The sequence below is a fragment of the Myotis yumanensis genome, unplaced genomic scaffold, assembly GCF_028538775.1.
Source record: "Myotis yumanensis isolate MYYU_CA2020_CCGP unplaced genomic scaffold, mMyoYum1.0.hap1 SCAF_10, whole genome shotgun sequence".
In the NCBI taxonomy this organism is placed as follows: Eukaryota; Metazoa; Chordata; class Mammalia; order Chiroptera; family Vespertilionidae; genus Myotis; species Myotis yumanensis.
In genome coordinates, this window is record NW_027223761.1 from 14775032 (window position 1) to 14801212 (window position 26181).

General features: G+C 42.1%; 1 protein-coding gene across 1 annotated transcript in view; it reads left to right on the top strand.

Annotated features, from left to right (window-relative positions):
- The first annotated feature begins 4081 nt into the window (after nt 1–4081).
- The window catches only part of ALKBH3 (alkB homolog 3, alpha-ketoglutarate dependent dioxygenase), a 32158-nt gene continuing 10058 nt past the window's right edge, over nt 4082–26181 (top strand). The window contains exons 1-8 of the mRNA XM_070427833.1: nt 4082–4398; nt 6001–6148; nt 6713–6816; nt 8531–8565; nt 11054–11101; nt 11993–12096; nt 13801–13889; nt 19955–20164. Coding sequence (XP_070283934.1) covers nt 6070–6148; nt 6713–6816; nt 8531–8565; nt 11054–11101; nt 11993–12096; nt 13801–13889; nt 19955–20164 — 669 coding nt within the window. The 5' untranslated portion in view covers nt 4082–4398; nt 6001–6069. The remainder of the gene's footprint in view (nt 4399–6000; nt 6149–6712; nt 6817–8530; nt 8566–11053; nt 11102–11992; nt 12097–13800; nt 13890–19954; nt 20165–26181) is intronic.

A 26181-nucleotide genomic window follows, 5' to 3' on the forward strand; every position in this document is an offset into this window, starting at 1 on the left:
AACTGCTTCTAGCTCTGATTTCATTTTCTTACACTTTTTTCACCCCTTTGGTTTGGTTTATTGTTTTGCCCTTGGAGATATTATTTTTTATGACTCTAGCCTTGCATTAAATTTTATAGAGTAGTTACAGATTCATTTTGTGGGAGTTTGGGTACTTATTTTACATTTCTTCTAGGTAGGAATTCAGTATCATGTAAGCTAATCGATATATGATAGAACAAAGGGAAAATTTTTAATTTCTGCAGAGAGCAGAGGAGCCATACACACAACTTCAAGCTAGCATTCACAGGGACTTTGTGGCCACTCTTTATGTTTGTTCTAATTTAGCCAGAATTGAGTTGTATTATTCAGCCGTACTGCCAGGAGCCTCCATTAAGTTTTCCATCTTTTTTTCTCTCTGTGTTTGGATATTTTCTATTAATTGTCTTTCTTCATAGACTGTATATTTAACTTCTGTTTTAGATTTACAGGAAAATTGAGCAGAAAGTACAGAGAATTCCCATATTCCATTCTGTATTATATTGCTACCAACCCTTCACTTTTGAAGTCATTGAAAAACAAACACCAGCTATGTGGTCCCAGGAGATGGCTCCATATATCGTTCCAGGAATAGTCCTGTCTTTCCTAATGAGCTCTCACTCTGCCATGTATTTGCATTTGCAGTGGGATGATGGCATCATGGTTCAGTTTATCCCTTTGTAAACGGGGGCTAATATTTATACACCTACATCATAAGGTCATTCTGAAAATCAGATCAGCATGTAAGTAATTAGCATAGCATTTGGCAAGCAAGACACTCTCAATAAATGTTTAGTGTTTTATTTGCCATTTTTTTTTTATCATTAAGAATGAGTCGATAAATGTTGCCTGCTCTTTTTCAGGGGTAATGTAACCATCAGAATACCTTGGGGCCTTCTGAATGCCAAATACTTTAGAGCCTTGGCATAGCTCTCTGTTCGCCATAAAGCCTTCGTTGATGACTGTAACCTCTAGTGATCTCTCCCGCCCCAGATTTTTGTCTGCTCTCCACAATTCCACACCCAAGTAGGCTGTTCTTTAATTGAGCCTCACATGGTTTACACTGCGGTTTCTGGAAGACTTTCTCTCTGGCAGCGTCTGCAGTCGTGCCGGGCAGGGAGCAGGAGGAGTTCCTGAGTGGAGTCTGGGAAGCATCCTCTCTCTGCGTTGTTTAAAGTCGGCCAAGACTTGAAAGGCTCCACACAAACACGCTGCGGAGTTGGCAGGTTCCTGTTCCACCCTCCCTCCTCAAGCTGGGAACCGCTGAGCCTTGGGCCGTGAGGCACGGGCTGGGAGCTTCCCTCTGCAACACCTTCGCAGAGAGCTATTAGCTTGATGTGCCATTATTTTCCTTGGATTGGGTTTTCTCAGGAATTCAGCAGCAGGCGCTCCACAAGTGGCACATGATTCAAACAGGGAACACTGGGCAAGAGTCTGCTGTGAAAATAGGCAACTGAAAGTAGGCTGCAGTGTGTCACTTCTAAGAGCTACCGACACGTAAAATATTGATCAGTTTTGCCATCCAGGGGATGAGATAACTGCGGAATGGAAAAGGGATCACCTGGAGAAGGCAGGCAGCCGGAAAAGGCAGAACTCTTGAAGGTTCTTGCAAATTGAAACCAGGCACTGTTAAAAATGCCAAATGCAGGGTTCTGCCCCACACCTGCTGACTCAGAATCTTGATGGGGCCTAAAATCTTCCATTTTTATAGGCATTTCCCCAGTGACTCTGCAGATGGTCTTCCCACCATGTGCTGAGAAACACGGGTTTCAGAGGAGAGAAACGGCAACTGGGCCAGCAAAACCTACTGGGACTTCAGGAGCTAAGGAACCCGAGAGTGGCACTAGAGCAAAGGGCCCAAATCAGAGGCAAACCAGTTACTTGCAGTTCAAGGCCAACCCTGGGGCAGTCGCTTGCTAGCCCTGATGTCAGGATCATACTGAAACAGTCAGGACTCAAATAGACAGAAACTATATAGTAACTCAAACAGGAATAAAATAAAGAATTATTTACCATCATAAGAAATTACCTACAGGGTAAAAGGGAAACTCCAAAAATACCGACATACTAGATAGAGCAGCCACTTAAAAGTACCTCTAGGTTGGTCTACCTCTAGGTCAAGGCAGAATACAAGGGAACACACAAAGCCGGAAGCACCCTCACCTGCCAGGAAGCACAGACCAAGGCTGTATTTTTCAAGTCATCTGCTCCAGGTGAGGGTTGCACAGGGTTTCCAAGTGTCCTCAGATAAAGAAGGGCAAGCTACTTCCACCACCAAGGGAGGCTTAGGGTGACTTGGGTGTTCAAGATCGTCACTTTCATCCAGGCCCAAGCAGAAGTGCCTGCTTCAAGTTTTGGGGATCCCATTCCTTCCCAGTCAATGCCTTAACCTCACAAGAGAAACTTAACAAGGCTCTAAATTCAACTAACACTGAAATTCAGCCCACAGAGAGCTGCCAAACACGGCTAGCCACCAGGCATTGCAAAGCCAGCTGAGACCGCACACTGGAATCAGGAAGAGCCCTTTCCTCCTCTATGTCCCTCCAGCGCCCTCTACTGATGAAACTTAACACCCGGCCGGACGGAAAAGGAGACATGTTCCAGGACTTCGAGCAGGTCAGTGAAGGATGGGTTTGGACTGGAGAATCAGTAAGAATTGGCAACGCCCCTCACTTTCATCCCTTCTCCATGGCCACCCCTAATAGAAACAAATCCTGCAAATAGAAATGAGGCAACCCAGGATGCCAGACTGCATCAGATCATCTTTCTAATAGTACACACTCACATGGATCTAGGATGACCACCACTTTGCCCAGGACTGCCCTGGCTTTAGCATTTATAAACCCCTGCATCCTGGAAAAAACCCCAGTCCCAGATAAACTAGAACAATTTTTCACCCTACATGTGTCCAAAAGGTTTCCAAATGTTCTGTGTATCAGAATCACCTTGGGCACTTGGTAAAAATACAAGCGAGTCTGTTAAAGATGCAGTTATTGTAGATGCAAGCGGGCTATGCATTAATTTTTGAGAAGTGTTCTACTCGGAGAGCACTACTTTTAGGGACTCCTCAATCCAGACTTCTTTGTTTCTGTTCCAAAACTATTAACCATCAAAAAAGAAAGAAATGACATCCTTTGGAAGATACAGCCAAGGTTCCTGAGCCAGAAGCAGACACTGACAAATTACTAGTTGATGGGGGTGTGGTATAAAAATTTCCTCTCCTTTCAGCTCCAGGCTAAACTGTTTCTCCGTCAGTGTTACAAGTTGTAACAAATAGTGGATGCTGTGAAAATCAGATACATTGACAGGGTATACTGAACTTCCGGCAGGTAAGCAGTAGGAGGCTTATTCTAAAGACTTACAGTGACTCCGCTTCGGTAGATCTTAAAGAATCACTTGCCCTGGCCGGTGTGGCTCCGTTGGCTGGAGCGTCCTCCCGTGAACCCAAAGGCTATCGGTTGATTCCCAGTCAGGGCACACGCCTAGGTTTCCGGTTCCATCCCTGGTCTGGACGCACAGGAGGTGGTGCGAGAATCATTCACTGATCGGCTGCCTCCAGCACGCCCCCCACTGGAGATGGAGCCCGCAACCCCGGCATGTTCCCTAACCGGAAACCAACCTGGTTCACAGATCGATGCTCAAGCACCGAGCAAGGCGGGCTGGGCAAAATTCAAATCCTTTTGCTTAGCAGCTGTCCCCCGATTCCCACGCCTTCCCTCTAGCTGGGCGGGAAAAGGGGCTTGGACGCCTCCAATAGGCGGAGCTCGGGGGGTGGTCTCCAGAGGGGCCTTAGCCTCGGAAACACGTCCTCATTCCCCACCTTCGCCACATCCGGGCACCTCGCGGGGATCCCGCTAACCCTCCAACCCCGTGTTCCCCTCCAACCCAGCCCTCCCTTCGGCACCATCAGATACGCGGCCCTACCGGAGCCAGGAACGCGGAGCAGCCCGGACGCCAGGTGCTGGCGCCGGAAGCGGCGGCGGCGCGTGACGTAAGAGGAAGTGCCTGACGCTACGGCCTGTGATTGGGAGTTGCTGGGGTCGGTGCTGCACTCTTAAGGTTCCCCGGGCTGCCGGCGGCGAAGCAGGTCCGGACTGAGCGTTGTTTCCAGGGCGGAGCGCGCCCAGCTCCGCCGGCAGGTGCAGCCTGTGGGTTCACCGGTGGGCGCCTGGGCCGGTGGGGCGGGGACCGCCTCTGAGGCCCTTTCCCCGGGGGCCTCCGGGACCTCGCCGAGCCTCCTGGAAGAGAAGGGTCTATCAGACAAAGTTGCTAACCCTGGTTGAGGGCCGGGCGTTCACCCGCGAAGACGTTTAATCTGCATCTCAGTCGTGAGGGAGAGATTGGCGTCCTGTTCACAGAGGAGGAAACAGGCCCCCAAAGGTGAAATCATTTGCCCCAGGTGGTGCAGCTGCGAAGCGGCAGCTCCGGATTCAGAGCGAGTCCTGGCCGACGCCGCAGCTCTTCGCCCCGCGGCGGGGTTCGCCGGCTTGATCTGGGATGGGAGTCCCGGGGTGGGCGTGGGGGGCGGGGGTGTGAGGTAACAGTTTCTGCAGCGTCATAAGTTCGCCAGGTCTGCGAGGGGCTCCGGAATCTGTATTTTCAACATCGGTCCCTGACACGTAATAACATATTGCTGCCCCGAGAGCCGAGCAAGAACTGTAACTAATTGTCGTGTTAAGCTTTTAAGGCCTCAGTTGAGAGAAAATGTCAAACGAGAGCTTCCTCTACACGTCTTGTGGGACTGGAGAGTTGGTATTTTGGGGCAGATGACAGCCTCTAACATCTCCCCACGTATTAAATGAGAAGAATTACATATTTGTTACCCGGGGAATTTGTTAAACATTCGGATTTCTGGGCGCCCAGCCCAGCTGTCCTGAATCAGAAGGTGTGTGTGGGGGGCGGGGGGAGGGGGGGTTGTCCCTGGTAATCCGTAGGCTAAACAGGCTATGAAATGAGCTTGTTACCTTCGAGAACCTGCGGTGAGAAGCTTTTTAGTTAGGCTCATAAAGAAATGGATCCTAGTTTCAAAACACGCCCAAGCCTCCCTGGTGTTGGTAGGTCTGCATGCTCCTGTATGTGCTGTGAACTAAAACTGTATTGGTGAAAATGCCAAAGTAATATGACATTCCTGGCCATTATGAGGTGGAGTCTTCAATTAGCTGGAGACTGGAACAATAAGATTTGAGTAGTAATACATCTGCTATTGACTTCTTGAGTGACGTTAGCGAGGCACTTAACCTTGTGGTCCTCTTACATGTCTCCACAAGGCTTCTTACACTTGTATCCATCCTGTATCGAATCTCCTAACAGGTCACTGGTTTTTTAAAAATTATTATTATTATTTTTTAGAGAGACAGGAACGGAGAAAGAGAAAGGGAAGCATCTATGCGAGAGAGAAACATCAATCAGTTGCCACCCATATGGGCCCTGACTGGGGATTGAACTTGCAACCTAGGTGTGTGCCCGACAGAATCAAACCTGCAGCCTTTTGGTGGAGGAGATGACACTCCAGCCACCTGAGACATCCGGCCAGGGCAAGGCCGTGGATGTTTGTAACGAGCTTCAAGGGAAGTTTGTTGCAACCAGTGTTATAGGATATGGAAATGGGTTTGGAAACTGACTCTTAGCCTATTTCTCAGTTTCCAGGTAGGTGGAGTATTAGTTTCCTTAAGTTCTGCTCTGGGGGCTCATAAGAGTAATGTCGTTTATAATCCTAGTTTTAGAATTTCTTAATGTGCACTTGTGAATGAAGGGAAGGTACTATAATAAGATTGCAAAAGGTAAACCTTAACAGCAGCAGCCCTAAGTGATTTAGTAGGCTCTTTGATTGAGATGTTGTGATGCCAGAAGTTGGTTTTATATAGAAGCTCTGATTGCTGTTGAGCAATCTCTTCTGCCTGAAAGGATTATAGTTACCCTTTATAGTATAAGTTCTCACAACCCCTTTTAATAGCATGTGTGTGTGTTTTTTTTTTTAAACAGGTAACCATTGTGCGGTTCATCAGCAATGAAATCTTCTGAAAGCTAAGAGCAGAAGCCTTTTTGGTCAACATGGAGGACAAGAGACGGCGAGCCCGCGTGCAGGGAGCCTGGGCTGGCTCAGCCAAGAGCCAGGCCGTTGCTCAGCCAGGCAAGAACCAGTGGGGACCCTTGCGTGTGAACGTGGACAGCTGTCATCCTCTTTTCTTTATATCCCTCTGGTTTATAATGGACTCCCATTTCGATGTTAAAGAGTTATTTAAAATGTAGCTGGTATTTTCTCTGAATTTGTTGACGGTGAGCTAAGGGTTGATCTTTAGTGTTTCTCCTGTTTAGTCACTACACTCAGACCTTTCAGTGCGTGTGTTTAGGTCAGCCGTGGGCAAACTACGGCCCGCGGGCCGGATCCGGCCCGTTTGAAATGAATAAAACTAAAAAAAAAAAAAGACCATACCCTTTTATGTAATGATGTTTACTTTGAATTTATATTAGTTCACACAAACACTCCATCCATGCTTTGGTTCCGGCCCTCCGGTCCAGTTTAAGAACCCATTGTGGCCCTCGAGTCAAAAAAGTTTGCCCACCCCTGGTTTAGGTCTTCAGTAGATGTTACTAATTAATTTGTAGATGTCATGGAGGTCACCTCTAAGTGGATTTCATTGGTCCTTGCTCAGTAGGAGGTGATGAGAGCAGACTTTTCTCTCTCTTGCTTCAGCTACCACTGCTAAGAGCCATCTCCGCCAGAGCCCTGGTCAGACCTGGACGAACAAGGAGCATCATTTGTCAGACAAACAATTTGTATTTAAAGAACCCCAGCAGGTAACTGCTTGTTTCTCCTTCAACATTAACAGATTGTTTATAAGTTATATTCACATGGTAGACACTCAAATAAGTAGTGACTGAATAAATTCACTAATAAAAGGAAAGCTAAAGGACTATAATAATAATGAAATGGAGAATATCAATTTCTTAGTATGTCTGAGAATTCTTTGTCGTCTTCCCCCAAATTATGGGCATGTATAAGTCCCTTTTTTTTTTTTTTTTGGGCACATAGGGTATTCATGATTAGAGATTAGAGGTTGCAGCATGGCTAGAGCTTTCATTGCTGTGTTCGGTGTTCATGCAGCAAATGTCTCTGGAATTGGATTGAAATTTCAGCAACTACAATGCTTGATAGCTTTTTTTCCATAGGGAAAAATGTAAGAAACAGTGAAGATTCACTGTTTTTAATAATAAGGGAGAAAGCTAAATATCAGGCATCATGCTATAGCAGTGATTTTCAACCTTTTTTATCTAATGGCACATGTAAACTAATTACTAATTACTAAAATTCTTTAGCACACCAAAAAGTATAACTTTTGTCAATCTGACATTTTAAAAGGTATAATTTTGATTGGTTTACCAAAAAGAAAGTTTTTTTTGTTGTTTTTTTTTAAAATATATTTTATTGATTTTTTACAGAGAGGAAGGGAGAGGGATAGAGAGCTAGAAACATCGATGAGAGAGAAACATCAATCAGCTGCTTCCTGCACGCCCCCCACTGGGGATGTGCCCGCAACCAAGGTACATGCCCTTGACCGGAATCGAACCTGGGACCCTTCAGTCCGCAGGCCGACGATCTATCCACTGAGCCAAACCGGTCAGGGCAAAAAAGAGTTTTTATCTATTTTTCTCCAGTGTGACTTTTTAAAGAATCAGGTGCCTATACTTGTATATAAGGAGTTCTGGTACCAAGAATTAACCAATCAGACGCAACCTGATTATGTGACATAACCAATAAGATGCAACCCTATTATATGACCTATATATTTACGGTTCAGACAGGGCATTCACACTGGATAGCTGTTGTTGTGTTGGCTGTTGTCATTTTCTTATTTAACAATCTAAGACAAAAGAGGTCAGTGCCCCTGACTAAAGAGTCAGGTATTGTGTGTTTTAAAAATTGTTGTGGCACATCGATTGAAAATTGCTGTGTTCTAGTAATGATTTTATAAATGATTAAAACCCCTTGCTTTATAGAATATCTTCTGTTTTAAAAAATCTCCTGGAAAGGTTTTCCTAATACTGGCTATTAGGAAAATGGATTAATTCCAATTGCATCGTCTTTTTTTTTTTTTTTTTAATATATTTTATTGATTTTTTACAGAGAGGAAGGGAGAGGGATAGAGAGTTAGAAACATCGATGAGAGAGAAACATCGATTAGCTGCCTCCTGCACACTCCCCACTGGGTATGTGCCCGCAACCAAGGCACATGCCCTTGACCTGAATCGAACCTGGGACCCTTGAGTCCGCAGGCTGACGCTCTATCCACTGAGCCAAACCGGTCAGGGCTGCATCGTCTTTTAACTCTCACTAGTAACTAAAAAGAGCAGAAACAAGGGTTTCTGGTGGGATAGTAAGAGTTTGGAATAAAAAAAGGATAGTTTTGAACCTAAATTATTTTGACCAGAATGAAAGGATATGGTAATGACATATCAGCCTCGCTGAGGGTGAGGAGCCGTTCCACAGTAAGATCTGCCTCTTTCCTTGCAGGTGGTGCGCACAGCCCCTGAGCCTCGAGTGATTGAGTAAGTAATTTGCTGCCTTCCTCTAGCTCACCGGTTCTCAACCTGTGGGTCGCAACCTCTTTGGGGGTCGAACGACCCTTTCACAGGGGTAGCCTAAGACCATCGGAAAACACATATATAATTACATATTGTTTTGTGATTAATCACTATGCTTTAATTATATTCAATTTGTAACAATGAAATTGGGGGTCACCACAACACGAGGGACTGTATTAAAGGGTCACGGCATTAGGAAGGTTGAGAACCACTGCTCTAGCTGTTGCCTGCACTGAAATGGAGAGTGTAGGATTGTTCCCTCACCCTGGTTTTTCCATCTGGAAGAGATAACAGCTCAGTTAGTGTCTTAATTTTAGCCTGGGATATTCCTATCTTGGATGTCTTTAAGCTGGGTCTTTTGAGAAGCCTTTCTGGATTTACTGATGGTGTGGAAAGTGCAATAAGATATTCTACGTTAAATTCTGACTGGTGTAGATTTCCTGACCCTACTTCACTAATATGACTGCAGATAGTGAGCTAAAATATCTCCTAGATTAAGACGGGGTGTGGGGGAGTATTTTTCCTGAGTCATTGGAACATGGCTCTTTGAGAAGCCTTTGGGTACCATTTTACTAGCAATGCTTATGAAAGCTGCTAAAAATCTAGATGACCCTACAGTCTATTTCTTAAAACCACATAATTGTTTCAGAGCAAGTAAATGATAGTAAACATTCCATTCCTCTTATATTAATGTGTCTAAAATGTTCTTTTCAAAAATTGTTAAAGATGCTTTGACTCCTCTTTTCCTGCTTTTCAATTTCCATCTGATGTACATAAATCGTCAGTCGAAATCATCCTTTCATTTTAGCAGTTTAGCATTATGCTTATGTTATTGCTCATGAGCAGTCTGTTAAGCTGTTTGGCTGTTAAAGGTTGACTTATATATCTTAGAAATATTTTAAACTAACACAAATGTCATCACCCTTTCTGAAAGGGTATGTTTTTGTGGGCTTGCCACTAGTTGCTATGCAACTAGTCCTTAGGTAAGTTATTGTCATCTCTCTAGGCTTTAGTCTCTTTGTCTGTAATATTAAGTGTTTTGACTACTTAATCCCATAAGGCCCAGTCTAGTAGCTCTGACAGTCTTTGATTGTTTTACAAATACCAGTGTGATATTGTCTCCATTCATGATAAAGAGAATAAATAAAACCATGAAACCTGTTACAAAATGGGCAATTGTGAGTTTGAAAGTCAGGAGCAAAGTGACAGAACTGATTGCTGTTTAACCCTAGGGTTTGTTAATTTTGGTTATCTAAAGTTAGCTGTGCTAGATTTTTTTAATAGCCAGAAGTGTGGCTCACATTTGAAGTGAGCCAGCTTCTAAATGTGGCCCAAAATATATCACATAGCAACATTGTATTCACACTCTGGGAATTCACACACAACACGTTTAGAAATGTGATCAATACTGTATATGTAACAGTAGTACTGCTACATTTTGGTTCAGAGGAATTCACACATCTACCTAAGAAACTGCTCAGAGATTGTGAACTACTCACTCACATGGCAGAGGGGTGTGTGAAAACTGTTCCTTTACATTATGCTCAGTAACATACCTCTTTCCAAGAAGGATCTGACACAGTTATCTGGATAGAGGCACCTATCCAGTCGGGAACATTTCTCTTACGTGGACCTCGCCACCCAGCACATATGCAACAGTTTTATACTGTTGCAAACTTGATTAAATTCACTTAGCTTTTATTGCTCAACTACTATGTGCTAGGTGCTGGGAAACAGAGTAATAACCCATTTCTTGCCTCTCAGCAGCCCACAGTCTAGTAAATGAAATGCACATGTGACCAGGTACATTGTAATCCTGTGTATCATGAAACAGTAGATTTGTATGTAAGGTCTTATGGTAGCACAAAGGATGAGATGTTAACATTTGGGTGGATTCAAGGTCAGGAAGGTGATGCTGAGCTGAAACGTGGTGGTATAGTCAGGAGAGTCCAGGCAATAAAGTTGGTCGAGCCAGGAGGTGGAGCCAGGTCACAGGGACATTAAATGCAGTGGTGACAAGTTGATGGGGAGCCTTGAAGGACTTTAATCAGAGGAGGAACCTCATTAGACATGTATCTGAAAGCAACAGATGCACACAGCCCTTGCTACCTGTTAGATGCATCCCTATTCCAGAGTTTCCAAAGGAGCACTCTCTTTGGCACTGTTTCGGTCTAAATTATGGGTGAATAGAAAGGGGTAGGATCAGAGTTTATGTTATTACAGCCTTCATCTCGTGGTCTGATCTTGTCAGGATCTGTTCCCAATGCCATTAATGATGTACTGCCATCTCGCCCCTTATCTCAGTGATTGAAGAAGGTGGGGCTGTTCTTGCCCTCACTGTTAAATGACTTTGGTGAGCCAGGACTTTGAGAATCCAAAGGACAGCCTTTCCACTGGGTGGAGGGTATTGTTTTGTTTGATACTAACAAGTCTGTCTTCTTTGTTTCTTTAGCAAAGAGGGTGTATATGAAATTAGCCAGTCACCCACAGGCATATCTCGGTAAGTGACATTAATCAATGCATAAGTGTACTAATTGTTACTATAAAATAATGAGGCATTTAAAGCAAAATATATCAGAACTTACATATCTAAATTAATTGCTTAGAAGTCTCTGTAATTACTCAGTGGCACTGCCATTGTTATAACCCTTTCTGGAGCCTCCCTTTTAAAGCAAGTTTAACAGTCATACAAGGAAACCAGTTGCATTATTTTGGTCACATCTCATTGTTAACCAGGTATAGCTTAAGGTGAGCTTTGACTCTTTCAGAATATCAAATGCATCTTCAAAGAGTAAAAAAGTTCAAGAAAATGTCCCAAGGGCTTTCAGAACACTCCTTAAGAAGGATCTCCAAAATGATTTGAACTAACTTAGCAGTGTTGAAATAAGTGTATATACAGTGAGAGAAAGAACCATCATTTGGATATTTTAATTTCAGTGTAATCATAAGTTACTGTTTCCCCTACAATTGGCATAGTATCAGAAGAATACCAGTTGTTAAAATGACACAGGGCCAGGCTTACTTTACTTTTCACAGCAACCCTCTGAGGTGGATATGAACTTCATGTTACAGGTTACAAAAACCAAGGTTCAGAGTTTAAATAACTTGCCCAAGGTTTCACAGCTAAGCAGTGCTGGAGCAACATTTGAACCATGCCTATAAGAGCCCTTTATCCTTCATGCTGCTTTTATTTGTCTTAACACAAGTTTATTTTACATCTGAGCATCGTGACCTGGGTGATGTTGGGCTCTGCTTGCTATGGGAGGTGTGGTGAGATGATTTCATCTCCCCGTGAAAGGAGGCATCATCCAACTTAGTTCACTTTGCTAACAGAGTCTGCAACCCACCTTTTTTGTGTTGTTTAGTTACTAATGGTTCTTTCTGCTTCAAGGGTGTGTTTGTATCCTGGCTTTGTTGACTTAAGAGAAGCCGACTGGGTATTGGAGCAGCTTTGTCGGGAAGTTCCCTGGAAACAGAGGACTGGCATCAGAGAGGGTAAGTGGATCTCTGAGATCGCAGCTGTTGCCGCCTGCCTCGCTTTCTTGAGTGTTTTCCAACACCGTTGCCTCTTTTCTCCACAGCTATCTTAAATAGAGATTCGAAGCCTACCAGGCCTCAAGGATGCGTAGAAATTAGCCAGTCAGAGAAAGGGGACAGAGGAGTAACAGGTGGTACTCAGAACATGGCAAGAGAATGGGGTGGGTAGGAGTTCAAGGAACCAGAGCGTTTGGGTTGGCCGAACTGTGGCTGACATGCTTACCTCCTTTTGCGTTTGTTCACTACCTTTATTCCATCACCTGGTGCCAGTGTCCCCCTTTCTTCATAGAAACTTCCAGGGCTTTCTATCTTTTTCTGATTCTACTTGGCATACGTTTTTTCACAATCCTTCTTACCGGCTTTTTAGTCTCTTGTTTCACTGGAAGAGTCCCGTATCCTGTAGCTTCATCTGTTCTCTCCTGAGCTTGTCAAGATTACCTGCCTTGGAGCCTGCTCTGTGGTCCGCCACAAGCTACTAAAGCACCTGTAATACCAGAGCGGGCCACTGAGGGGCATCTGTGCTCTCATACAATTTCTTTCTGGCAAATCAAGTGAATTTAAATTTTCTGTAAAAAAAAAAAGGCGAAGTATACTGGCTTCATTTGACTCAAACATCAGAACAACTCAGCTCTCTCTCCTCACTCCCAGCAGTTTCTATAGCAGGGCTTTTGGTGACAGACTTGCCTTTGATTACAGACTTTGTTATTCAAAGTAGTTGTTAATTTTAAGCAAAATACAGTAATTTTCTAGTCCTTAGTTTTCAGATCTGTGAAATGGAGCTAATAATAATAATACCTATCTTATAAGGTTGTTGTGATAATTAAATGAGATAATGCATGGTAAGTACTTACCAGAATGGCTGGTACATAGTAAGCCTTCAATGAATGTTAGCTGCTTTTACTATTATTGTTCTTATTGTTGTAGTAGTTGATACCAATTGCAAGGGGAAATAGATCTATGAATAACTCCCTTTCTAAATAAATTGGACATAAAAAAACTTGTAAAATCAGCTGCATGCTGTGGTTGGTCAGAGTACGTTTTTCTTTGTTCAGAATCAAAGGGGCTTATATGGTGGAGGCACATAGGTAAATGGTCTGTCTTATTTCTTTTAAAAAATATGTATATTTTTATTGATTTGAGAGAGAGAGGAAGGGAGAGGGAGAAAGAAACAGCATTCGGTTGCCTCCCCGGCACCCATACCAGGGACTGAACCCACAACCTGGGCTTGTGCCCTGACTGGAAATTGAACTGGTGACCTTTTTGGTGCACAGGACAATGCTCAACCAACTGAGCCACCCCAGCCAGGGCCGGTTCTGTTTTTTTGTAGGGATGTTGGTGCCACAAATTCCTACCTACAAGGCTTCAGACTCTGGGTCCTGCTTTTTAGATTCTCCTTGTCTCTTGTTGACTCCTTCATTCTTATTTGTGTCTGACACAACTAAGTCACACGTTCTCACCTCATAGTTTGCTCAGATTGTTTCTGCCAACACCTCTTCTCGTCTTGAAATCGCATATTCTCTATGAAGGTGGAGCCTGGGTCAGAGCCCATGCTTGCTCTGCCTTTGTATTTCTCATAGCTTTTTGCACAGTGTGGTTAGCACTCAGTAGGTACACCTTAAATAGCATTAAACCATTTCAAAGGCCCTGTATTTTCTTTCTCAGATGTAACTTACCAGCAACCAAGACTCACAGCATGGTATGGAGAACTTCCTTACACTTACTCCAGAATCACTATGGAACCAAATCCTCACGTATGTTGGAACACTGCTGTTGTATTTCTTTACATAACTGTAGAGTACTAGAAAAGAACAATAAAACACCTTACAGAGCTGCATGATGGTTCCTAGTTCAAAAACCCCTCTGGGTTCAAACACTGAGTCTGTGCGTGCACCGTCATTGGTGAGAAAATGTGGAACTGAAGTAAAATGGGAGCAGACTCCCGGATTTCAGGAAAATGAACCACTTCTTCTCCTGTCTCCCCCTTCCCCAAACCTTTCTGGCTGCAGCCCTCTGTGCATACCCTGGGACATATTTGCTGTGAGCCCAGAGTCCTTATGGCTGGCCAACGAGGTCAGAACGTCTCTTCATTTTTCAGGCTGTGTTGCCATTTGTGGAAAACATCGGTGTTTTTCTTGTTGACTTTGGATTTCTTCTTAGACCTCAACTTATTGCTTTGGCTTGTTTCTAAAAATTTCCATGACAGACAAAGAGATGCTAGTATATAAATTAAGCTTGTCCAGAGGATGGAGTTGAGATCCAAGAAACAGCTCCTTGTTTAGTCCCTGGAATCTTGCCTTTGGCAGATAATGTTATGCTTATGGAAAGAGACTTTGAAGAAAATGGAGTTTGCTTACGGCATTGGGATAAACAGAAATGTGACATGACACACTTCAGAGCTTCCCATAATTTATAATTATAAACTATCCCTGTGCTAAAATGTTCGTGGGTAAAACATTGGTGTGGGGTCGTGGCTTTTTTACGTAAGGAGAGAGCTCTGTGCTTTGTTTCTGGGCTGCATCTAGAGTGTGATCCAGGGAGGTGTTGAGACCTTATATCTGAGGTTGGTTTGGAAACAAGAGAATGGAACTAGGCCAACCCAACATAGACTGCTGCATGTTCCTGTCCGAATTAATGTACCTTTTTGTCAGCAGTCACAGCAGAGAAGCTGAGGATTCAGCAGGCTGTGGGGGAGAAGCTCCTCATTTATTCTAGTTAATCCTTTAGAACAGGATTCCTCAACCTTAGTATTACTGCTTTGGGCTGGTTAATTCTTCTTTGTTGGGGCTGTGCTGGGCATTGTAGGGTGTTTAGCAGTTAATCTGACTTCTGCTCACTGAATGCCAGAAGCACTCTCACCACATCATGACAACCAAAAGTGACTCCAGCCTTGACCAAACATCTGCTGAGGGGCAAAACTGCCTCTGGTTGAGAACCACTGCTTTAGAATAAACATAAGGCACATAAGATCTGCTAAGTAGAGTAGTCTTTTATGCTTGGAGGACATTTTGACAACTCTTAAAGGGTATTTCTTTTAATGGCAATCCTTTTATTATAATGTAAGTAATAAGTATGTATTATTGAAAATTTAGAAACTGCAGATAAACATGAAGAATACCAAAATTTTGGGTAATTCTTCCACCTGATGTTTTGGTTCCAGTCTCTTTATTTCATTTTAGGCAAATATATGAAAAGAATACAATAAATTATGTATACTTAATTTCTTTTTTATAATTTAAATTTTGTTTTTTAGTTACAGTTTACATTCAGTATTACTTATTTTGTATTAGTTTCAGCTATACAGCATTGTGGTCAGTCAGTCATATACTGTACAAGGTTATACCCCAATATTTCAAGCACCCACCAGGCACCATATATAGTTATTACGACACTGTCGACTATATACCCTAAGTTGTACCTTGCATCTCTGGGACTGTTTTGTGACTACAGATTTATAGTTCTTAATCCCTTCACCTTTTTCACTCAGTCCTCCAACCCCTGTCCCTCTGGCAACCATCCATCAGTCTTTTCCCTGTATCTGTGAGTCTGTTTCTATTTTTATTGTTTAGTTTGTTCTTTAGATTCCACATGTAAGTAGAATCGTACGGTATTTGTCTTTTTCTGACTGACTTATTTCACTCAGCATAATACCCTCTAGGTCCATTCATTTTATTGCAAATGATAAGATTTTATTCTTTTTTTTTAATTGATTTTAGAGAGAGAGACAGAAACATCGATTTGTTGTTCCACTCATTTATGCATTCATTGTTGCTTTTTTTAAAAAAAAATATGCTTTTATTGATTTCAGAGAGAGAAAGGGAGAAAGAGCGAAGCATAGATGTGAGAGATAAACATCCATTGGTTGCTTCCTATACACACCCCTACTGGGGATCAAACCCAAAACCTAGGTGTGTGTCCTGACCGGGAATCAAACCCATAACCTTTTTTTTTTAGTTGATTAAGGTATTACATATGTGTCCTTATCAAACCCATAACCTTTTGGTGTATGAGACAATGCTCCAACCAACTGAACCACCAGACCAGGGCATTTCTCATATTTTTTAAGGGGGATTCACTAATGTGTATATATGTGTGTATTGGGGATACTTGTTTGATTTTAAAATAACTATCTCAAGCTTAATATCGCGTAACACAGGAGCAGATTCAATCATAGGTTATTAAACTTCTTTTAGTCTTTGCTCAAACTAGATCTCATATGAACCCGATATATGGAAGTAGCAGAGTGCCTTAGCTGCCTGGAGTCCCACCACTTGGCCTCTCCTCTCCCCTGTGGTAATCCCAGAGGCACCTCTGAGGTACCTAGGACTGTACAAAACACTGTTTGAAATCCACTGAATGGGTCCTTTCACTTCTGCGATTCATATTTTCTCAGACTCTTTTCCTCAAATGTCTTTTAAGGATAGCATGGCTTCACTGCACAGTGAGATGACGCTGAATTTTAATTTAGACATTCAGCTCTGAGGGATCTGTATATAGAGTATTGGGTGGAGAGTCTAAATTAATCCTCTAGTTCATTATCCCCCCTTTTCTCCTTTTCTCCTTACTTCACCACCAAAAATAACCAAGAATAAATACATAGCCACTTAGAAACATAATGCAAACCTGGTGTTATTACAGTGCTCAGTCCTGAAACAAGTCAGGGAAGTGCTAATTGGTTTCTCAGTCACATGGCAGAAAAGCTATCTTCCTCCGTTACATTCTGGTTTTTCTTGTTGAGTATAATTCTAGCATCTGATCTTTATCTCCATGAAGTTAAGCTTAAAGCTATAAAATAAATAGGAAATATGGCTTGCTAACATTGTAATGGAATTTCACTTTGAAAATTATTCTCTTGAATATAGGGTAATTTAATAAGATTTCTGTTTTATTGATCTAAGTTTTGTTCTTATCACTGTTTATCTTTTAAAATCCTCTGTTAGAATGTAATGCTAACATTCATAACAAGGAATCCCAGCTTTTGCCATGGTTTCCCTATCACAGCAAAGCTGAATGATTCCCCCATATACTTCCCTGGCAATTTTACCTGACAGTAGCCATGGGATATACATAATAATAATAATATAATAACATTATTATTATGCTTTCCTTTGCTGAACATTCATTCCTTCGCTACCAAACTTCGAACATGGACTTTGAAGGGTTTCTGTAACGTATCAGTTCTTACAGTGCAATCTATGGACCCTGGAGGAGGGCCACAAAATCCTCTTTGGAAATCCACAAGGTCAAACTATTTTTATAGTAATACTAAGTCTGGGTGACATTTTTACTATGTTGAATTTGCATTGATGGTGAATAAAAAAAATAATGGTGGATATAACTTAGTTTGAACCAGGCATTGTCATCAAACTGTACTAATAACCATTGTATTCACATTTGTGCACTTGCCGTTTTTTTAATAAATGCTGGGCCCTAACCGGTTTGGCTCAGTGGATAGAGCATTGGCCTGTGGACCGAAAGGTCCCGAGTTCAATTCCGGTCAAGGGCATGTACCTTGGTTGTGGGCACATCTCTAGTAGGAGGTGTGCAGGAGGCAGCTGATCGATGTTTGTCTCTCATCGATGTTTCTAACTCTCTATCCCTCTCCCTTCCTCTCTGTAAAAAATCAATAAAATATGTTTTTTAAAAAATGCTGGTTTCCTTTAAGAACATCCCTGGATGAAGCAGTAAACATTAGTTTTATGAAATCTCAATCTTTTTAATAGTTTGAGGAAATGGGAAGTATGTGCAAAGCATCCTGATACAGGCCCAGTATGATGGTTATCAAGAAAAAAACATGTGTGTGATTGTGTAAGCTGTAAGCTGAACTGGCTACTTTTTTTATGGACCATTTTTTCTTTGAAATATCAACTAGCAGACAAACTATAGTTATTCACACTTGAGTATTTGGCAGACATATTTTAAAAAATGAATGAAGTGAGTGTCACTTTAGGGAAAACAAGAGGATTTATTACTAATGTTAAAGGTTGCGTTTTCAAGCAAAAATTAGCATTTTGGAAAAACTCATAACCACCACCTTGAGCCTGACCTCTTCTCATTACTTTGCCTTTTCTGATGAGATCCATGGTAAAGTTAATGGATGTGATTTTTTTGATATTATATGATGAAATGCGTCAACAGTTAGAAGATCTGTATAACTCAGTGAACCAATATTTCCTAGATGTTACAGAAGTATACAGGATTAAAAGATCCATTCGAAATGCAGCATGGACCAATGATTTAAATATAACAATATGAAAAGTTTGTTCATACAGTTTCAGATTCCACATTGCAACTAACCTTTAGAAATCAGGGCTTGTTGAATTTTGGTGTGATATCAAAGACTATCTGTAATTATTTGAAAAGGCTATAAAAGACTCTATTTTCTGACCACATATCTGTGTGAAGGCAATTTTCTTCACATACTTCAGCAAAAACAACATACTGTAACAGATTGAATGCAGAAGCAGATCTGACAGTCAGCTGGCTTCAGTTAAGCCAGACATTAAAGAGACTTGCAAAGCAGTGCTGCTCTTCTCACCCATTGTTTGTATTAGAAAATATAGTTATTTTTCATAAAACATTATTTTGTTAACATGTAATGAGTTTGCTATTTTTTCTTTTTAAAAAAATATATTTAATTGATTTTTTATAGAGGGTAAGGGAGAGAGAGAGTTAGAAACATCGATGAGAGAGAAACATCGATCAGCTGCCTCCTGCACACCTCCTACTGGGGATGTGCCCACAACCAAGGTACATGCCCTTGACCGGAATTGAACCTGGGACTCTTCAGTCCGCAGGCCAACGCTCTATCCACTGAGCCAAACCGGTTACGGCTATAGTGTCTTTAACAGAGTTTGCTATTTTTAAAATGAATTAACCAATAGCTAAATTTTTTTTTTCAGCTATAATTTTTAACATGGCAAATCTCATAGCCGTAGCCCATATAAACAGAAGGTCTGTGGGGTCCTCAGTAGGTTTTGATAGTGCAACCACTGTCCTAAAAGAAGCTCTGTAAAGCATTGCGTTTTCTTGGAGGAGAGACATAGAATTTTAACAAGAATCAATACACGCTATGCTGCTTATAGCTCCAAAGTACAACCTAAGGTCAGGGGTCATAGCTTCCTGTAGTGTAGATTGTGATTTCTAAAGTATAAACTACATAATGAACTTGGTGCTCAGGAGACAGGGCTGTGGATCTGTTTAAATCTTCTCTAGTTCACAGACTGTACACTTATCAAGGCTATGTCATAATTTCATCCTGTAGAAAAGAGTATTTTCCCCCATTAGGTTGAGTTTCTAGGAAACTAGCCACTCTGGAAATATTAAATATTTTTTAAAGCAATTCTGCCATTCACAATAAAATAGGAATAGGATGGACAGAGGGCCACCAGCAAGAAAGTTGTTTCGCTCCTCACACTTTAGTCTGTGTTTGCTATCTACCTGGCAGCCCATCAACTGTGGTGCAAACCAGACTCACTGCTCCACTTCCCACCTTATTGACAACCAAAGTGACTGCCTTGAAGGGACAGTTCTTTCCGAGGGTCATGTATTTAACATGGAAAGGATGAGATGGGTAGATAGGCCTGGTCCTCATAGAGTTGTTATGCTAAGTTTAGTACCTTAATAAAATTGCAGAGGTTAACTTGCTTCAAAATAGAAATAACGGACGGGAATTAAACACTCTTCCTGCCTTCTGTCTATTTCATTCCAAGTGGTTTGCTTATCCCATGCTCCTGTGTATAAAATGAGACTGATTTTGCATTTTCTTTCTGTTTTTCCATGTGGCTCTCTGCTCCTTTCCTTGGCCTGGTGACTGCAGTGGCACCCTGTGCTGCACACACTTAAGAACCAAATTGAGGAGAACACGGGCCACACCTTCAACTCCTTGCTCTGCAACCTTTACCGCAACGAGAAGGACAGTGTGGACTGGCACAGCGATGATGAACCCTCACTAGGGAGGTGCCCGGTCATTGCCTCTCTCAGTTTTGGTGCCACGCGCACTTTTGAGATGAGAAAGAAGCCCCCGCCAGTGAGTACTCTTTTTTGTTTTTAAACTTTTATGTTCTTCCTGCCTCCAGTTATTCTGTGAAAAAAAGAGTGCTCCTGTTTTCAGATTTAGAGGATAGAAGTGTGTGATTTGCTCATGAACCATTTTGAACTGATTGCTTACCCCATGGTTAACTTTTGACTTCTGAAGTGCCCATTCGCTCATTTACTTTTCTACCCGCCACTGCCTGCCATGTGCCAGGTGCTGGTAAAGTCCCTTTAGTTGTCTGCCAGGAGCAAGGGGATCTGCACTGTAACTATGGGAACTGATTTGATAAAAACACTGATCTAATAAGTAAGAAAATTTGTCCTTGGTGGAAAGGACAGGCACAGCCCCTGTCCTCCTGGAGACGGGATAGACAGATATTACTAATTACCCACATAATTACAATGATGGTAAATGCTATAAAGGAGGACTTATAAAGAGATGGCCCAAGCTAGAGGGGCCGAGAAGGGAAAGGAAGGAGTGTTCTTCATGGCACTGTTGCCTCTTCCCTGTGAGGAAGCATCACGTGCATCTGCATTGCCTCCTTAGCCTTCTCCCGGAATACAGATGCACCTGCCATTCCTTCAGAGAGGAAGTTCAAGCCAGATGTTGGAGGTGGTGGTCTGTCCAAGTTCAGATAGAGAAGCAGTGACTAAACTGACTATTCAGTAATTTCATTTTTCCATCCCAGCTCTTTTATTATATAACATTGAGTAATACAAGGCTGTTAATTTTTTTTTAAGTATAGAAGCTTAGGACTAAGGTAGATAGAAAGATAGTAGAAACTCTAAGAAAAAAAAATCTCTATCAAATTATCTTATTTCCAGAGTTTGTGTCTTTTTCTAACCAAGGTTCCCAATCATTCCTTTTACAACCTTGAACCAGACCCAGGCAGTGTGGAAGGCCTGCGAGGCTGTCTTGAATATGACTTGATCCAGACCTCATAGATACTGTTAATCAAGCAGTGCTTGTGTCTGTCCTTCATCAAACATCTCTGAGAATGCAGTTAATGGACTGGACTGTTTCCTGACATGTGTTTGGGTTTCCCAGCACAGTATTTTGAAGCACAAGGTGTTATTTTACATTTATGCCATTAAGTACCGTTTGTATGTATAATTCCCATTGATTTAGGTTTTCTTTACTTTGTTTACACAGAAACCGATCAATGTTAGCAGGGGATTGTCAGTTGCCATTGAGTTAGTTATTGGGTGAACCTGCTCCCTGAGCACTTTGAGTAGCCTTCACACTCTCATTGGCAGTCGGCCTTCTCTTGTCCCAGGGAATACCGTTCGAGAAGCAGACTGCCCGGCCTTTGCCATATTCCTTTTAGGCCTCCTTATGCTTTTCTACACAGGCTTCCACTCAGTTACATCCCAAGTTCACACATGGGAAGAATTCATCCTGCCCTTAGTAAGACTCCTGTTACATGAGTGGCAGAGAAACACCACGTCTCATTTGTTAATTCAGACCCTCTTCTCCGGCCAGTCATATGGAACACCAACTATGTGCTGAGTGTGGTCCTGGGCGCAGGGCTGTAGCTACGTAAAAGATGAAGTGATCCTCCCCCTTGGAGGTCATGATCCAGGACATACTAGTGCTGTGCCTTCCCCCCGGGTCATCCCTCCTTCCTTCCAATTGGCAAAAAGCTGTAATATGTCCAACAAAATCTTTACTGTAATCCTAGTGTCTAGTTCTTCACAGTTATTTTCTTTGTTCCCAAGTATTTACGTATTCAGTTACCGTTTCTTTACACCCGCACATTTACCATCATCCCCTTTTAAAAACATTTTTGGCCTCTTTATAGATTGAAGTTTAAGAGTTCCCAAAGCATTACTTCTAGATAATTAGTTTTACTGTATAAGCAGTCTCCAGCTACTATTAAGCATTAATAATGTTCTTGTGCCCAGAATATCCCCATTCCTTTTCGCCTCCAGGAAGCTGAAGGTCTTCATTTACTGATATAAAACATTCATGGTGTTCAAGAGCTGTTTCTTGGTAACATACTTCAGTTATGTTATAGGTTAATGCGTGGGTGGGGAATATAACTGTCACATAGCACTGTTTCTCAGGGCAACCGCTTGGAACAAAACGTGTTAAAGAGAGAGACTGCTCATACTGAAGCCCTATCTCCTCAAGGCATCTTGGAGTCTGTTTGATGAACACGAGGGAAAGTACAGGCCATGAAACACTAACAATGTGGTGAAGTCCCTTTAGTTGTTTGCCAGTAGCAAGGGAATCTTCACTGTAACTGTGGTAGCTGAGTTGATAAAAAAACAGATCTAATAAGTAAGAACATTTGCCTGAGATCTTGAAATAATGTTGGCAAAGGAAACAGATTTGGGAAGAAATATAAGTGTGTCAGTACCTCAGGTTATTGACTCTAATAAGTTTGGCTTCCTCCTACATAGTCTTAGCTATGATTGAACTTGATGCAATTGTATATTCCTTCAATTCTGGCTTTTGTTTAAGATGGGGAAGTTAAATGTTAATATATTTAAATTATGATCATGCATAAGTGAATACTGTTTGTAAATGAATTCCCCCCCCCCCCCCCAACCTGTAGGTCCCATTCTTGGGTAAAGAGGACCCACATTTAAACTTTTTCAAAAACTCCTGCCAGTTTCTTTAACAAATAAAAATCTAGGGCTCTGCAAATCCAGCAAAACTAGAATTGCAAAAGCCTTTCTTTAGTTGACAGCCTGCAATGCATCTAGAGCACATTGTCTTCATCCTATTAAAATGATAGCTTTCTGAAGGATTGAAAAGAAATGGTTATTGCAAGTCTTTGTCTACTTTCTTTCCACACTCCAGTGATAGCACTGAGAACATGAGAACATGACTCATGACTCATACAACCTCAGGTAAAACATAAATTTAAAAGCATAAATTGGGTGAGTCTGCTGTGTGGAATTTGTAGGAGTCTGACTTTCTGTAGCTCTTAGGCACCTGTCTTTGTATGGCAATATAGGTTGTAATTTTCCTGCCTGTCACCAAGACATTCAGAGTGTGCTAGAAGCTGTCAGAGGAATCTCTTTCAAAATCCAGTTTGTTTTAGCCTATCAGAAGGGAAGCTAATAGCTGTTTGACTTGAGTCAGTTTCTCATCTGAAACTGACATAGAAGAATCATGAGATTTCCTGCACTTCATTCAAATATGCAATGTTAAGACAGAGAGGCATCTGTTTAAATTATGGAGTACTTTCAAAGAGAAATAGTCTTTCTTTTTTACATTCACACTCCTCCACCCCTGCAGCAGCTGTTTGTTTTGGTCTGGCACCTTAAGCAGATCTCTATAGCTGCTGATCTTCTGAAAGCTGTCCCAGTTCCTCACATTGTCGTCCTAACAGTCTCTCCCTGTGCTGAGATGGTAAGGAGATCTTTGTTTCCTAAGCATCAGTGCCCCTCTGATTCATGCAGTTGGCTCAGTCAGTTTCATGCTTGCATCATCCCTGGGATTACACATTTCTCTCCTCCAAGATGTCCATCCTTTTTCACTGTCCTGCCCATTCATTGTGATTGTAGAGTAGGTTATCGTTTCCTTTAATGATAATAAGGTGCTTGGGGCATAGTAAACTAGCCGGATCTTGCTCTTCCATTCACCCCATCCCTTTTGTTAATTCAGTTAAAGACTGAGTGAATAGCACACTTCTATCTGTCTACTTACTTGCCAATGTCAGGATATACCGTCTTAAGACAAAAGTAAACTTTACCAAATATACCTCAGTAGACGTTGTTTAGAAACCAAGAACCTTTTTTATTCCAGCAAGCTGAGTTAAAGCTTTTCTGCACTCCTTGTCCCAAATGCAGTTGTACTTTTCAAACTGCATCGTGTCCCTGTTGTAAAGATTAGTCTGGTCCTTCGCCCAGCTAGCTTTAATTCTATACTGAAAAACAAGCTGGATGGGGAACTACAAAAGCCATTTGGCAGGCTGCTATTTCTCCGTCAGTTACCATGGAAACAGTGATGGCTGAGTTGGGGGTTGTTATAAGGTAATAACAGGAAGTTTGTGATACACTGGAGATTTAGATGCCAAAAGCCTTTTTTTTTTTTGGTAGCAAATTACTCATGGATAAGTTCTGTCCTTCATCAGCTGGATCCTGAAAAGGTGAGGGGCTTCTTATCTACTACAAGGTGATTGAGTTGAGGCAAATTAGATATTTCTCTTACCACTCCTCCCTCTAGCACCTTCTGAGGGATGTGAACCCTGTGTGTGTCACCAGGAGAGATGGTTGTAAAACCACTTGTAATGGCAGAGGCTCTGAGAGTGCCCAATGGACTGGAGTTCCCAGTGCCTCCCTTGCTAAGAGCAGAGTATAAAAAGGTCAGTTTGATCATAAATACTGACATTTTTCCAGGACATTAGAAGAAATGATGATGTTGGGATCCAAAATAATATAGTGACTAGCTTCAGTTTGAAAACTAGATAAACCGTGTGTAGTATTTCATAGAGTAGTAACAACCTCCCCCTTAGCTAGCACCCCCTCATGCTGTTCCAGTTATTCATACTTATTAGTCTGTTCCCTTCTTACAGCATCTGTACCGAGAAATTACAAGAAATACTTGAAAGAAATCCTTGATTACCATCGTTTTTTTAATACATACCCTAATGACATTTAGAATATCAAGTTTTGTTTCCTATTTCTGAAATGATGTTGGTAAAAAGCACTCATCTGCCTCATTTATACTTACTCCTTTTTTTTTTTTGTAGGTGGATATGTGGTAATTGGCAGCTACTTGATAGGAGTAATAGAAAGTTTTCCCAGGAAAGGCACTATGAAAGTTGTTGCAGTAATCAGTGGATTTTTTTAAGCTGTTAAAAATGCTAGATGTCATGGTGACTTTGTAGATGTGGGAATTGAAAAAGGAAATGACTAGCAGTGAAGCTGAACTCCAAGATCCCCTGGGCCTGTGAAATGGCATTCCCTGAAGGAGTAGAGGGAGGCTCGGGGAGGGTGCAGGGGCCTGTGCATCAGGCATGGTGACTGAGTTTTTGAGCTTCTATCTCTAGGGTCATTTATAAGCAGTTCGGAGAGTGTGAGTGAGTGGGTAAAGAATGGGTGCATGTGTAAGCAGGTAGTCCTGGGGGGACTTGAATTATCTTCAGACTTGACATCCTTTGGGAGTTGGAATCATCCTTTGCTTCCTTGGGGCTTTATGTCAGGCTAGAATCCAGGCTCTGGTGGCCACTGGGTATGATTAATTTTTGCAAAGAGCCCTCCAGTTTTGTGCTTCCTGTAATAGTACTTTTAGTCTTAGGAGAACAACCAACGAGATTTGTTGTTATTGGGTATGGGGTCTGCTTCCAAACTCAGCTTTTTTAGACCTTTCCCAATGGTAGGGTTTTTTTTCCTTCCCTTTACTCATAGGAACTAATCCTAAGCCTTGTGGTGATTTCTTATTTCTCACAAGCCACATTTTCATGGTGGATGATTGCTTAGCTGAGGCAGGAAGGAGCTTAGTGAATTTGAAGAAGGATGCCCCATGCTGGAGGAAGTGAGCAAATGAGAGTAGCGGGTAATGGGATGGGGCGAGTGGGCAGGACCAGGCTACGCAGAGACTCATGAACCTCAGGAAGGAGATTTTATTTTAAGCACATGAAGAAGCCATTGAAGTGTGTTTAGCAGAAGAGCAACATGCTCTGACTGACAATTTTACAGGGTCTGTTGCTACTGTGGAGAGCCTGGACTAGAAAGGAGCAAGAGTAGATGCCAGTAGACCAGTTAGGAGGTGGTTAGACCTTGAATATGTGTGGGATCGAGGCAGAGAAGGAGGGACACGTAGATGAAACTCAAGGGGCAGGGTGTTGTAAGAGAGGCATGGGAATAATGGTCTGAAAGTTCGGAGGTCTGCCACTTGTTTCTGAGCTCTACTGGATGGGAGAAACACAATCACCTTCCACATGAGGAAGTTTCAGGGAATTTGGAGTCTTCTGGTGAGAGCTAGGTTTCAGTTGGGACAAGGAAATGTAGAGGGACTCCTCAGAGCACACAAGGTTGAGAGGATATTGGGGTATT